At 40.5% G+C, this 14,774-nt stretch overlaps 1 protein-coding gene across 7 annotated transcripts; it reads right to left on the reverse strand.

The window, feature by feature from the left end:
* Positions 1-5,007: 5,007 nt before the first annotated feature.
* Positions 5,008-13,112, reverse strand: socs2 (suppressor of cytokine signaling 2). Of its 7 annotated transcripts, none has more exons than XM_036957482.1 (4): positions 12,920-13,112; positions 12,520-12,583; positions 11,114-11,375; positions 5,008-6,460 (listed from the first exon to the last, which is right to left on the reverse strand). In XM_036957482.1, exons 3-4 carry the CDS (start codon positions 11,238-11,240, stop codon positions 5,982-5,984), a joined length of 606 nt encoding a protein of 201 aa, XP_036813377.1. In that variant the 5' UTR covers positions 11,241-11,375; positions 12,520-12,583; positions 12,920-13,112; the 3' UTR covers positions 5,008-5,981. The 7 variants fall into 7 exon arrangements, with proteins under 7 accessions (XP_036813377.1, XP_036813376.1, XP_036813375.1 ...); XM_036957481.1 differs by having other exon boundaries at positions 12,520-12,598; XM_036957480.1 differs by having other exon boundaries at positions 12,809-13,112.
* Positions 13,113-14,774: the final 1,662 nt, after the last annotated feature.

Here is a 14,774-nt window from a genome sequence, read left to right on the forward strand (position 1 = left end):
GCTGTTTAAAGGCACAGTCAACTTAGTGTATGTTAACTTCTGACCCACTGGAATTGTGATAGTGAATTATAAGTGAAATAATCTGTCTGTTGGAAAATTGACTTGTGTCATGCACAAAGTAGATGTTCTAACCAACTTACCAAAACTATAGTTTGTTAACAAGAAATTTGTGGAGTGGTTGAAAAACAAGTTTTAATGACTCCAATCTAAGTGAATGTAAACTTCCGACTTCAACTGTAGCTGTGACCCTGATGAGGAAGTAAACGGGCCTGCAATTGCACTGGGGAACGTTTCCTCTGATGACTCTTTCCAAAAATATTCTGTTTGTGGCAGAATTAGCCTGTCTCATGATTGTCTTGTAAACAATGCACCCCAGAGATTTATTTTTTATTTTTTACATTCATTTCAAACAAATGTCCACATTTTTCTTATACTTCTAAAAAATAAAATTGCTGCTGGATCTATTAGGAAATAGATGTAACTACAAGTATTTGTAGCTTTTATGGCTGCCTGTTCAATTCTAATCTTTTGCCCAATTATGGGCAAAAGATCTGACCTGATTGGTCAAATATCAGTTATTGGGCAAAAGATCAGAATTGGGTTGCCTGTGTAAATAAACAGCTTTAGACTGATTTATTTGTCAACAATAAAACAAAACAGTTTTCATTCTTATTAAACTAATAACACTGTAAGTTGTGCTTGAGAGGTATAAGGTGAGGGAGCCGAAGCCTTGAGTATAAATCCCTGATGGGATCCCATGTGACACCAGTTAATGAAATAAACCCATGTTGACAGGCAGGCCTCTATGTCATCATTGTCATGTTAATCTGACCTGCCATTTTCAATTACAGTTGCATCTGAAACCTCATGTCCCATCCACATGGCAATGTGCTGTGTCAGTGCAACTTTCAGAACAGTGTCCAGTCTAAAACCTATACGGCTGCAGAGCCAAGCCAACATAATTACATGAGAATGCGAACAGAGACGAAGGAACATCTCTGCATCTCTGGTGCTTAAGGTTGTTTACAATACTACAATAATGGAGATGAACTGCACAATTAATATAAAACGTTCAAATGTGTCTAGTTGCACCCAGTTCTGCATTACTGAACCATGTCCCCATATAAGATCAGCTCTGACTCTCATGTCCCAACTGATCTGTTGAGGCTTGTTACCAGGCTTCATATTTGCATGGTAGATTTGGATATGAATGACAAGAACAAGGATGCTGCATTTGCCTTTTAAATATCCCAATAATAATAACGGATACCAGAACAGGTTGGACCGGTGATTGATAACAGAAAGTGACTGTAAGACAGTAACACGTTTACAGTGGAGGGAAAAAAAACCCTGGTGACCCGGTGAGAGCTTTGCATCCAACGACACTAAGGCGTAAGCTCTAGTAGCTTCCCTACAGCTCAGCAGGGGAAACCCTGACCCTAACCCATGGTCATTATGACAATTGACAGCCTTGATCCTTCTTCCATGTCTTCTTCCTATTCAACCGGTCATCAACGGTCTTACCTTTTGAGTCCTGATTGATATAGTAGCTCTTCCTCTTCAGCCATTACAACAAGGGTTTGTTGAAGTCTGCAGTTGTCTCAGATTTTGAAAGGAGGAAACAACGTGGAGTGAAATTGACCATTTCTGTGAAACAGACCTGTTTTATAACCTGTTCCTCTGTCATGTAAGGAAGTGTTATGCCTCTAAGTGATCTATTATAAAATTAGTTGACAGATGTGCTTTGCAGGTGACTTGAGGAATATAACATGAAGAGACAAAGCACACACATTATTAAGATGTAATTGGATAGCAATCAGCTATGAATGCAACACATAGCAGCCTCTCCAATAGCAATACTTGGCCATTAACAAGGTTTGTTCTTGAACCCGGTGGATTTCTCAGAAAAACGCTTTCTGATACACTATCTGCACACAAAAATCAGACCATATTGAGTGTTCAGGTGGTGTTACCAAATAGGTAGGTTTTCCAGCCTGCTAAATTTAAACCTTTCTCCTCGCTTACTGGGGGTAATGGTGTTTGGACTGAGGAAGGTGAGAACCTGCAGGTACAGCAGAACACATCCCTACACTACCGGCCTTTCCATCATGCGACCGCTACAGAATGAACAGTCCCTATAGAAAGTGTAAGCATGGGCACTGGGATTTAAGTCTCATTCTGCTCCACAAGCAGAATACAATCTAATACCCAGCCTGATCTCATCAAACCAGCGCTAGCCAGGATGGCCCAGAGATACGCAGGCTGCAGCCGCTGTGCCCCAAACATAGTGTGTTTTCTCAGTGGGTAAGCCACTGTACTGTGAGCAAGGATGGATCCAACAAACACTACATAAAACTGAACAATGCTGCAGGTGGAATTTGAACATATAGCCTACTGAGGCACTCAGTTCTTTGCTTCATAGGAAATTGCTTCAAGTCAGTCTACTCCAAGCTGCACCTTTGAACAGTGTTCTGCATCTGTTGCTAACAAGGGGCATTTTATACAGGACAACATTACAGAACACTCATTTACAGAAATATATTCTGCAGGACATGATTACTGATTCTCTGCATCAAATTGTCTGCCCTGGCCTAGTCTAAACGTCCCATCCTGCTTTAGAAGCTGCAGGAATGCAGCCAACTAACCCAGAGAGACCAGAGCTGTGTGTGTGCTGGCGTTGTTGCTCGCCAAGCCAGGTCTCAGTAGCAGGAATTGATTGTTTTAGTGGTCGGTGGGTGGGTTCTATTATGTTTAATTTCAAACAAAAACAATATTGACTGGTGCCTCATCCCTGTGCCCCCTCGACATCGACCAAACCTATTGCCCAGAGCCTACAGCTAAACGTAAACTGAAAACCGTCACACAGAGATAGGAACGAGTCTTCGATTCCATTCTTTTGTTTTATTTTTCTGGTTTCCTCACAGAGAAAACACTAGACACTTGTATTTAAGCACCATATGAAAACAGTAAATGTCATGATCATGTATCAAGAGTGAATTCTGGAATATTCTGCGAGAATTGTTCACACTGAACCCTATGTACTGAAAGTGGAGAATGAGTCAAACAATACACATGAGCACCATGACACACCTGCATCACATTCATTATTGCCTCCCAAATTGCAGAATAGAGGCGATGATAAAGCATGCTTTCAGGTTTTATTTTTGTAACTTTTATTTTTCTAGGAAATACAGTAGCACAATCAATAAATACTTAAAATATTGATTAAAATAAGATTCACGTCGATCCAATGAAAACCCCTGGCCGAACATCTAATATGCTCTTGGAAATGTAATTCCTTCTTTTAGTAGTAGCTGGATGTTAGATGCAGCCTGTCTGTCTGTCTAACCAAGGTCTAGTTCTGAGGTGTGAGCAGCGACTTGCTCAAGGGCATTTTCTATCGAAGGAAAATGCAGTGATGAAGTATTGAGGTGTCGCACAAAAGTGATGCGTAGTGGGAGGAACATCCAGGATTAAGAAGTTCAGAAAATCTATTACTTTTAACCTCTTAGCAGGAGGCAGAGCGAGACAGTGTGAGAGAAACCAACGCAAGATTTGAAGCCTGTATATTGCTTGTGCTTTATCACAACAAAAAAAAAAACAAAAAAAAAATCAGAAGAGTGAAAATAAATAATAATCCTCCCTTCTCAGTGTTGGGGAAACAACACTGAAAATAGTTTACCAATTACTTTGCACTGGAAGAAAATAAGCTACACTTATAGCTTACTTAACTTTAGTTATTTTGAAAAATGTGTTAACTACATCCAGACTACGACGTGAAAAATTCTTATATCTAAATCTGAAATGTCAGACTACAAATTGCAAGTTAGATCACCCTGGCCCTATTAAAACAACAAAACACTTTCAAGTAGAGGTTGACCAATTATGAATGTTAAACCCGATACCGATTATTGGAGGACCAAAAAAGCCGATACCGATTTAAATCGGCCTATTTTTCAAAATGTATTTGTAATAATGACAATTACAACAATACTGAATGAACATTTATTTTAACTTAATATAATACCTCAATAAAATCAATTTAGCCTCAAGTAAATAATGAAACATGTTCAATTTGGTTTAAATAATGCAAAAACTAAGTGTTGTAGAAGAAAGTAAAAGTGCAATATGTGCAATGTAAGAAAGCTAACGTTTCAGTTCCTTGCTCAGAACATATGAGAGCTGGTGGTTCCTTTTAAGATGAGTCTTCAATATTCCCAGGTAATAAGTTTTAGGTTGTAGTTATAGGAATTATAGGACTATTTCCCTCTATACCATTTGTATTTCATTAACCTTTGACTATTAGGTGTTCTTATAGGCACTTTAGTATTGCCAGTGTAACAGTATAGTTTCCGTCCCTCTCCTCGCTCCTCCCTGGGCTCGAACCAGCAACACAACGACAACAGCCACCCTCGAAGCAGCGTTACCCATGCAGAGCAAGGGGAACAACTACTAGAAGGCTCAGAGCTAGTGATGTTTGAAACGCTATTAGCGCACGCTAACTAGCCAGCCATTTCACGTCGGTTACACCAGCCTCATCTCGAGAGTTGATAGGCTTGAAGTCATAAACAGCGCAGAGCTGCTGGCAAAACGCACAAAAGTGCTGTTTGAATGAACGCGCCTGCTTCTGCCTACCACCGCTCAGTCAGATACTTGTATGCTCAGTCAGATTATATGCAACGCAGGACACGCTAGATAATATCCAGTAGTAATATCAACCATGTGCAGTTAACTAGTGATTATGATTGATTGTTTTTTATAAGATAAGTTTAATGCTAGCTAGCAAATTACCTTGGTTTACTGCATTCGCGTAACAGGCAGTCTCCTTGTGGAGTGCAACGAGAGAGGCAGGTCGTTATTGCGTTGGACTAGTTAACTGTAAGGTTGCAAGATTGGATCCCCCGAGCTGACAAGGTGAAAATCTGTCGTTCTGCCCCTGAACGAGGCAGTTAACCCACCGTTCCTAGGTCATCATTGAAAATAAGAATGTGTTCTTAACTGAATTGCCTAGTTAAATAAAAAGGTATTAAAATTATTATTTTTTAAATAGTAAAAAAATAAAAAAATAATTAAATCGGCACCCAAAAACACCGATTTCCGATTGTTATGAAAACTTGAAATCGGCCCTAATTAAAGTCGACCTCTACTTTCAAGTGATAATTAAGTAAGTGAGGTTGAAAAATAAGTTGCAAACTTGACAATTAAAAAAAAAAAAAAAAAAGTAATGTTGTAGTTCGCTACACAGCAAAAAAAGTAATTAACTGAAAACACTACCAATATTTGAATTTAGTTCAACTACCTCCAAGCTACTGAAAAAGGTAGTTAAATGACTAGTTGCACTACATGTAGTTCACGACACCCCAGCACTGCCCCTTCTTATGATTACAGTACAAAAAAAAGAAAATATAGAATATGAACAAACTCAAACATAAATCAGAACAAAAAGTGGACACCGTGTCAGATGCTCATTTCTCAGACATGAGGCAGAGTATGTAAAGCAACAAAGAGCTTGAAATGAGAAGCAAAAAAAAAAAAAAAGAGTGCCAACTGCCATCCCTCCTGGGTCTCGTTCAGAAGGTTCCGAAACCCTGTTTACCTGAGCTGGTCTGCAGGCAGGGTATACCACTTCGGCTTGAAAACATTTGCACCCGTTTCAGAGATTATGTACATGACCCAGGTCTGAAATCAACCCTTAGCTCCAACTCCTAAGCCCTTTTTGATGAACAACTGTAGCACTAAAGGAACTGGAAGGGTGTAGTAATATGGGAGAAATTCCACCTAGCTTCCTGAGGATTAGATGACTGACTTGGCTCTATAAGCATATTGCTCAACAGCAATCCTTCCAGAAGTACGGGGGCCGTCAAGCCGTGTCTAGTGGTTGGGGCTAAAGACTGACTTCGGACTGGGTGATAGTCTGACTGCCACTGCATGGCAGGTGCACTGCTCTCTATCCCAAACCACATCTGGGATTTGCAGTCCTACTATACATTGTAGCTGTAGTCCGTCAGGTAGTTCTTTAGCCTGTTGGGTAAAGGCAGCTCCTGCACCTGCCTGGTGGCGTTGTTGATGGCGATCCGGGACAGGTGCTGTAGAGAGGGCGTGGCAGTGTACACAGGCTTAGTCAGTAGCAGCTGAACCGTGCCGTTGGGTGGGGCCAGGGACTGCGACGCCCCTGACGACGCACCTTTACTGGTAGTCCTGGACAGCTGCACGTAGTGTTCCACCAGGTGCACCACACTGTCAAACTGCTTGAGCTTGGGCTTGATCAGCACCACCGAGTCTAGTTTAAACTTCCCCTCCTTGTACTCGATGCGCAAGTTAGTTGGGCCGGCGGAGGTCATGGCAGAGATGGTGAACAGGTAGTCCCTCTGGGAGCTGTCTCGCACCAGGAAGGTGCCCTCTGATGCATCCTGGAGAATCTCTTTGGCTTCGTTGGCGGTCAGGCTGCCCCAGTACCAGCCTGTTAGGAGAGAGAAACACACTCACGCATTAGCACAAGGAGACAGAACACACAACATTGGGTTATTCAAAGAAAACAAGATCGCTTTATGAGAAAAGACAGTAATCCAAATCAAAATCTCATGCACAAACGCACACAGTCAGAAATGATGAACATGAAACATGAACATAAACCTGAATTTAAGCCTTAACCCTAAAAAAAAAAAGCCCTTCATACTGTCCACAGGAATTTTAAAACAAATTGCACTTGGTCTTAGAGAGTGGGTTAATAACATTCTCACAATTTTTATAGTGCTTTTTCAGTGAAATGAATGAGAGGGATCTCTGCAGTTAATGTACACTGCAGCAGCGACTGTCTACCTCCACCCCATATATATATATATATATATATATATATATATATATATATATATATATATATGGAAAGTTAATTTAGGTCAACATTGGATCAGTTCAAGGGGGCCGAATACTTTCGCAAGGCACTGTGTATATATATATATATATATATATATATCAGTGCCTTGCGAAAGTATTCGGCCCCCTTGAACTTTGCGACCTTTTGCCACATTTCAGGCTTCAAACATAAAGATATAAAACTGTATTTTTTTGTGAAGAATCAAAAACAAGTGGGACACAATCATGAAGTGGAACGACATTTATTGGATATTTCAAACTTTTTTAACAAATCAAAAACAGAAAAATTGGGCGTGCAAAATTATTCAGCCCCTTTACTTTCAGTGCAGCAAACTCTCTCCAGAAGTTCAGTGAGGATCTCTGAATGATCCAATGTTGACCTAAATGACTAATGATGATAAATACAATCCACCTGTGTGTAATCAAGTCTCCGTATAAATGCACCTGCACCTGCTTTTTTTCAGCAGGGACAGGGAAGACGGTTAAAATTGATGGGAAGATGGATGGAGCCAAATACAGGACCATTCTGGAAGAACCTGATGGAGTCTGCAAAAGACCTGAGACTGGGACGGAGATTTGTCTTCCAACAAGTCAATGATCCAAAACATAAAGCAAAATCTACAATGCAATGGTTCAAAAATAAACATATCCAGGTGTTAGAATGGCCAAGTCAAAGTCCAGACCTGAATCCAATCAAGAATCTGTGGAAAGAACTGAAAACTGCTGTTCACAAATGCTCTCCATCCAACCTCACTGAGCTCGAGCTGTTTTGCAAGGAGGAATGGGAAAAAATGTCAGTCTCTCGATGTGCAAAACTGATAGAGACATACCCCAAGCGACTTACAGCTGTAATCACAGCAAAAGGTGGCGCTACAAAGTATTAACTTAAGGGGGCTGAATAATTTTGCACGCCCAATTTTTCAGTTTTTGATTTGTTAAAAAAGTTTGAAATATCCAATAAATGTCGTTCCACTTCATGAGTTCATTGTGTCCCACTTGTTGTTGATTCTTCACAAAAAAATACAGTTTTATATCTTTATGTTTGAAGCCTGAAATGTGGCAAAAGGTCGCAAAGTTCAAGGGGGCCGAATACTTTCGCAAGGCACTGTATATATATATATATATATATATATATATATCTCCCTCTCACACTGCATTCGGAAAGTATTCAGACCCTGTCCCCTTTCCCACATTCTGCTAAGTTACAGCCTTATTTACATAAGTATTTAGACCCTTGGCTACAAGACTCAAAATTGAGCTCAGATGCATCCTGATCCCATTGATCATCCTTGATTGGACATGATTTGGAAAGGCACCACCTGTCTATATAAAAGGTCCCCAGTTCACAGTGCATGTCAGAGCAAAAACCAAGCCATGAGGTCAAAGGAATTGTCCGTAGAGCTCCGAAACAGGATTGTGTTGAGGCACAGATCTGGGAAAGGGTACCAAAATATACCTGCAGCATTGAAGGTTCCCAAGAACAGTGGCTTCAATCATTCTTAAATTGAAGAAGTTTGGAACCACCAAGACTCTTCCTAGAGCTGGCCGCCCAACCAAACTGAACAATCGGGGGAGAAGGGCCTTGGTCAGGGAGGTTACCAATAACCTGATGGTCACATTGACAGAGCTCTATAGTTCCTGTGGATATGGGAGAACCTTCCAGAAGGACAATCATCTCTGCAGCACTATACCAATCAGGCCTTTATGGTGGAGTGGCCAGACGGAAGCCACGCCTAGGGAAAAGGCACGACAGCCAGCTTGGAGTTTGCCAAAACTCTCAGACCATGAGAAACAAGATTCTCTGGTCTGATGAAACCAAGATTGAACTCTTTGGCCTGAATGCCAACCATCACATCTGGAAGAAACCTGGCACCATCCCTACAGTGAAGCATGGTGATGGCAGCACAAGGCTGTGGGGATGTTTATGAGCAGCAGGGACTGGGAGACTAGTCAGGAGAGGAAAAGATTAACGTTCGCAAAGTACAGAGAGATCCTTGATGAAAACCTGCTCCAGAGCGCTCAGGACCTCAGACTAGGGCAACAGTTCACCTTCAACAGGACAACAACCCTAAGCACACAACCATGACAACACAGGAGTGGCTTCGGGACAAGTCTCTGAATGTCCTTGAGCGACCCATTAGGAGTCCGAATTTGAATCCGATCGAACATCTCTGGAGAGAGCTGAAAATAGCTGTGCTGCGTTGCTCCCCATCCAACTTGACAGAGCTTGAGAGGATATGCAGAGAATAATGGGAGAAACTCCCCAAATACAGGTGTGCCAAGCTTGTAGCGTCATACAAGAAGACTTGAGGCTGTAATCGCTGCCAAAGGTGCTTTAAAGTACTGCATAAAGGGTCTGATTACTTATGCAAATATAATGGCTACGCCCCTGCCCATTCATGTGAAATCGATCGATTAGGGCCTAATGAATGTATCTCTATTGACTGATTTCCTTAACTGTAACTCAGCAAAATCTTTGAAATCGTTGCATTTATATTTTTGGTTCAGTGTGTGCGATAGATAGATAGAGATATATAGATAGAGATAGAGATATATATATATATCTCTATCTCTATATATATATATATATATATATATATATATATATATATATATATATAGATAGAGATATATAGAGATATATATAGATATATACACACACACACACACACACACACACACACATATATATAAATAATAGATCAAAAACGGGAAATCAGCAAGTGATTTATTCCCATGTATAATAATGAAACTTGATCACGATTACAAATGTAAGCAAGGTTTGAAATTATTATGTTTTAGTCAAATATCTGTTTGGGCTTCTTGAGGTCAATTTGCAGTAAACTAATATGTAATTGTGTTCCGGCCCCCGACCATCCGCTCAAGAAAAGAAAAACAAATTACATCGGCTTGCAGCTGAATCTAGTTGATGATCCCTGCTTTAGTGGGTGTACTTTACTGCATTTATACTTGAGATATCGCTTTTCAACAGTAAAAGTTGGCACAGCTTCCCCACGAAGTTGAGAGTTATGAGCTTTGCTTAGAAACAATGTGCTTTTCTGGGAAATTAGAAGGGGAAAAAAATGTAACTTCATTTTCATCATCTCCAACACCAGCCCAAAATCAACATGTGAAAATTGCACATCTATGTTTTGTAGTAAATAAAGATAATTGTTTCCAATTACATCAACCAGTTAGTAAGCAATGCCTACTAATAATTGGTGATGTGAGTAGAAACACTTATCTCCCATATACATTTTTACATATGTTGATGTTGGCGATGTTGCTAGAGAGGATGAATAAGAAGTTACATTTTTTATTTCCCTGATAATTACATGCCTCTTAAAATACATTAAAGACGCTTGATCTTTGAATAGCCCACAAATGTTTACCTAACAAAATGACCACCTCCATTTTAAGATCACAACATTGGACAAGCTCTCCATGATCCCACCTCTCCACAGCATTCCAATAATGGCAATCCTATACATAAATTCACTCTAACAGCATTTGAAGTGAAACATACATTTCATTAGAACTGTAAATTAACACAGGTCTTGTGAAAAATGTACATCATTGCCAAACATGTGATTGAAGGCACATTGTATAAATTCATAGACATGTTCTGAACATGTTTTCATTTGAATGCGTCTAATTGTAAAACAAATAAATAATAATTATCTTCCAACAAACTCACAATAACCTATAACAAAACTTCCTTATACATTCTGCGACTTAAAAACAGTAACTCATGCACGAATTACTTCGAAATTCAAGAGAACAAACCCGTTACTGTTCAGGATAAATATGGGTGAAATGCATTCATTGAACGATGAAATACCAAGTGTGCTTTGTTTAGTTGTCATTTTCAACCATGCATAATGAGTACAGAAAGTGCGTACTGCATGACCGCATGCATATCGCGCTAGATAGGGGCACGAGCATGTAGATAAGGTTACTTTCAAACTAGTTTGCTTTACAATCACTCGTTTTTTCAGGGCCATAGAGATATATGGTCTTGTTTGGAGTTTTTATTGCAAACAAATATTTAGAAAGTTAGGCTATATCGTTTATTTGTAATTCAGAAATGCGTTGACATTCTAAGTCATGCTCGTATGTATATAACAGTACTGGGTACTGGTAAAACTAATAGAACGCTGAAAATAGGAACATTTAGTAATCATGTCGAAATGTGTGTGTAGAGGAAATCTAAAACTATAAAATGAGGACATGCACTGACCTGTATTTTTAAGGTCTTTCATGGCTTGACCGATGCGAGTCTCATCGGAGTCTACAACTCGCGACTCGGTATCCGTTCTCCTCTCATTTTCGATGGTCTCGGTGGATTCGGGTGAGTGGCAGGTCATTGGGGAACAACCCGAAATTGCCCAAAAGACATCCGACAAATGCAAAAATATTCCCCAAAAGACAGGCAGTTGCACCACAGTCGCAAAACCAGTTTCTTCTGCAGGTTTCTTCTCGAATTTGATAAATGAATCGTCCTGTAAATTAATAAATAAAACACACGTAAATTAATGAAGTTTAACCACGGGCATTCGTGCTAGATACCAGCTAACGTTACATTGTGACATATGTTATGTGCTTGACTCCAGCTACCCGAGTCATAGACTGTTCGCTCTGCTGCCGCACCGCAAGCGGTAGCGATGCACCATCAGGACCCCGAAGAGCCCCCCCCCCCCCCCCCCCAGCCATAAGCCTTCTAAATAGTTAACCGGACAATCTGCATTGAACCACCTTTGCACTAACTTCCGACAAATCACAAAAACTGCTGCTAACTGTTGCCTAGTCATTTTACCCCTACCCTTAAGTACACATCTACCTCAATTACCTCGTACCCCCTGCACATCAACTCGGTACTGGTACCCCTGTAACATGGAAATATAGCCGTGTGACAACCCTAACACTATAAATGCGTGTAGTCATTTAATTTCTCGCTGATATGAAATATTTTTCCAAAATCGTATCGCAAGTGATGCGTTTTAATGTTCAGCACGAGCGTCGGGGTTCTAACTCCCCTGCCAGAAGATACTTCAATAGGCGCTAAAGGTAGTTGATGTATATGAATGGGGTTACCTTTGCGCAACATGGCAAGTAAGAGGGCACGAAACAAGGTGAACACTGAAAAGCCTAATTAATTCGCTTGATGAATCTCCAATAAAAAAATAAAAAAATAACTTAAATGCTCGAGGTATTACAATTGATGAGTGGAGATTAAAGATTATGAAACGTTTACGTCTGCATTAAAAAATAACTAAACAACAGATTAAGGCACGATCTGCGAAATCGACTACTTCTCGGAAATTGCAATGGCAGTTTAAACTCACTATATGCAGGGCGGGGGATACTGAAAACATAAATCACCATCAGCCCTGTTCGGTGTTTGCAACTTGTCTATTGTAGCTATGTTTGATTATTTTGTGTAGGTTACATTAAAGCCTACATTGAGGTCGTGTAAACGTTTTTAAATAACCACTGTTCCAAAGCCAATAAAGCACGTGCCATCGACTATCGCTTATGTTCACAACACATTTCGAACATTGCAGTTTAGCTATCTAATGCTGACTAGTTAGTTTACAAAGTAAATATACTATGAACAGATAGTTAGTTATATGAATGAAATATCACCTATTTGCGAGTGGATCCTGCACCAAACGACTCAACCGATGACCATTCAAATACACACTTCTCCCTAAAGAAAAGGGGACTAATATGAATAAATAAACAAAGCACAAAACCGCTCGTTAGCTACACACTTCCAGGGAACGGCTAGCCAGTGTAACCATGTCGATCACATTGAAAGATGACAGATTACATAGCTAGAGTTTTCCATGTCGTATTATTTATCTTCTGGCGGGCTAATCAATCAGTTGTCATTTTGGCGAGGTGGAAAACAAACTAAGAATATTTTTCCAACCCGTGGTGCAAAACAAGCGATGACAACGTCTCGCGACCGAGGCAAGTCGACTCCGCACGACTCGCTTGCTGCTGGTAATGTTAAGATTTAAAATATCATGCAGAAAGTCACCAAACCACGCTTGTCTTGTTTTTGGTACAGATCCCAATGACAGTCTTTTCCGCGACGTTGAATCCCCTTCCTTCGGTATGTGTTTTGACTAACCAAATCCCCATTAAACCCACAGCTATACACAAAAGACCGATTTCCAAGAACTTTCCAGGAATCGCGTCACGTGGTGTAGAGCGCAACCATTTTTAAGGTAGTGCCAAGCCAGCTGCATCTCGTATGTTTGCGTGCTCATAATGTATATGCGTGTGCGTGATAGAGAATGGAAGAGAGAGCGATTTTTTTTACAAAATTCCAAGAAAATACTTTCGACGAAACCTGCATTTTCATGGAAACCGTGAAGTGTCTAGTTCCCTGAGCGCTGCTAAACCCTAACCGGCCTGCTGCTATAGAATACAATAAACACACGAATCCCATTTTATTAAATGCGATTGTGCCCGTAGAATTAGTCTAACTCACTTCTTAATTAACCACCTTATTTGTTTGGCTTTGAATATACTGAGTCTTTGTTGGGGACTCACACGTGCTGTTATGTAGGCCTAAAATGTATTAATGATGGTCATTAAATATCTAGGGTCCAAGTCAAAACGGGCGCGCTGTCCGCTGGGGCTACGGCCCCAGAGAGAGAGATGGTTGGGGTGCGGACGCAGCGGGAAAGAAGAGCTGGTCCAGGGCCTCAAATCAATTTACACAACAAACAGCATGCTATTTGACAAATGTATGATCTTACTTAACAATTAGACCTGGATCATTGATAGACTTTGGCAAATTAGTCTACTGCTGGCTTCATATGCAAGGGTCAAATATGCAATAGGCCTAGGGAAGCCACAGAGTGTCAAGGGTCAAGCCTGAAAGGAGAATTTCACCCACATGTGTGTCGGAAAAGGTATTATGGTTATTTGGACAATGTTTGAGAATCATAGGCTAGTCTAGACTATCACTATCACCTGGGGGTATGCTGGCGGTGCCTATAGCAAGTAGTTGAAAAAGGTTATGAGTGGTATTATCCACTCTCTGTGCTATGTACAGAAGTACGGGTTCAAACACTAATTTCTGCCTGACGCAGAATTCAAAGCAATTCAACATCGGGTTTCCAGGCAAGGGTTAACAGTGTTGGGGAGTAGCAAAGCAACTCAACATCGGGTTTCCAGGCAAGGGTTAACAGTGTTGGGGAGTAGCAAAGCAACTCAACATCGGGTTTCCAGGCAAGGGTTAACAGTGTTGGGGAGTAGCAAAGCAACTCAACATCGGGTTTCCAGGCAAGGGTTAACAGTGTTGGGGAGTAGCAAAGCAACTCAACATCGGGTTTCCAGGCAAGGGTTAACAGTGTTGGGGAGTAGCAAAGCAACTCAACATCGGGTTTCCAGGCAAGGGTTAACAGTGTTGGGGAGTAGCAAAGCAACTCAACATCGGGTTTCCAGGCAAGGGTTAACAGTGCTGGGGAGTGGCGATTAGCGAACTACATGTAGACTAGTTCAACGAGTAATTTCACTACATTTTGCAGTCGCTTGGTGCTATTGAACTAAATTCAAATCGTAGTATTTTTTTCAGTAGTTAATTTGCCTACCTTGTTTGCCGTGTTGCGGTGTAGCTAACTTATGGAACTACACAATACTTTTTTTTGCAAAAATAAAATATGAGTGAAGAAGCAAGAATTGTCATACTTTTTTGGCATCAAACCTGCCAAATTCTCACTTGAAACATGTTTTGCAATAGGCAAACATAGGTGAACAGCTGACTGAATTATCTGTTCTTGTAATTTGTAGTCTATGACATTGCATGTTTAGAAAACATCATTTTTCATGAAGTAGTTTGAATGTAGTGACTTTAGGTAACTTCTTGTAGTGTGAAGTAGGCC

Source organism: Oncorhynchus mykiss, chromosome 21 (assembly GCF_013265735.2).
Source record: "Oncorhynchus mykiss isolate Arlee chromosome 21, USDA_OmykA_1.1, whole genome shotgun sequence".
Lineage (NCBI taxonomy): Eukaryota > Metazoa > Chordata > Actinopteri > Salmoniformes > Salmonidae > Oncorhynchus > Oncorhynchus mykiss.

What these genes read in the sequence shown, in the direction of transcription:
- socs2 (XM_036957478.1), bottom strand. Translation starts at nt 13,023, where the DNA reads ATGGGGATTTGGTTAGTCAAAACACATACCGAAGGAAGGGGATTCAAC. An exon ending in CCAAAAACAAGACAAGCGTG is followed by an intron (nt 11,376 to 12,924) that starts GTTTGGTGACTT and finishes ATTAATTTACAG; the next exon opens with GACGATTCATTTATCAAATT. An exon ending in GAAAGACCTTAAAAATACAG is followed by an intron (nt 6,461 to 11,113) that starts GTCAGTGCATGT and finishes CTCTCCTAACAG; the next exon opens with GCTGGTACTGGGGCAGCCTG.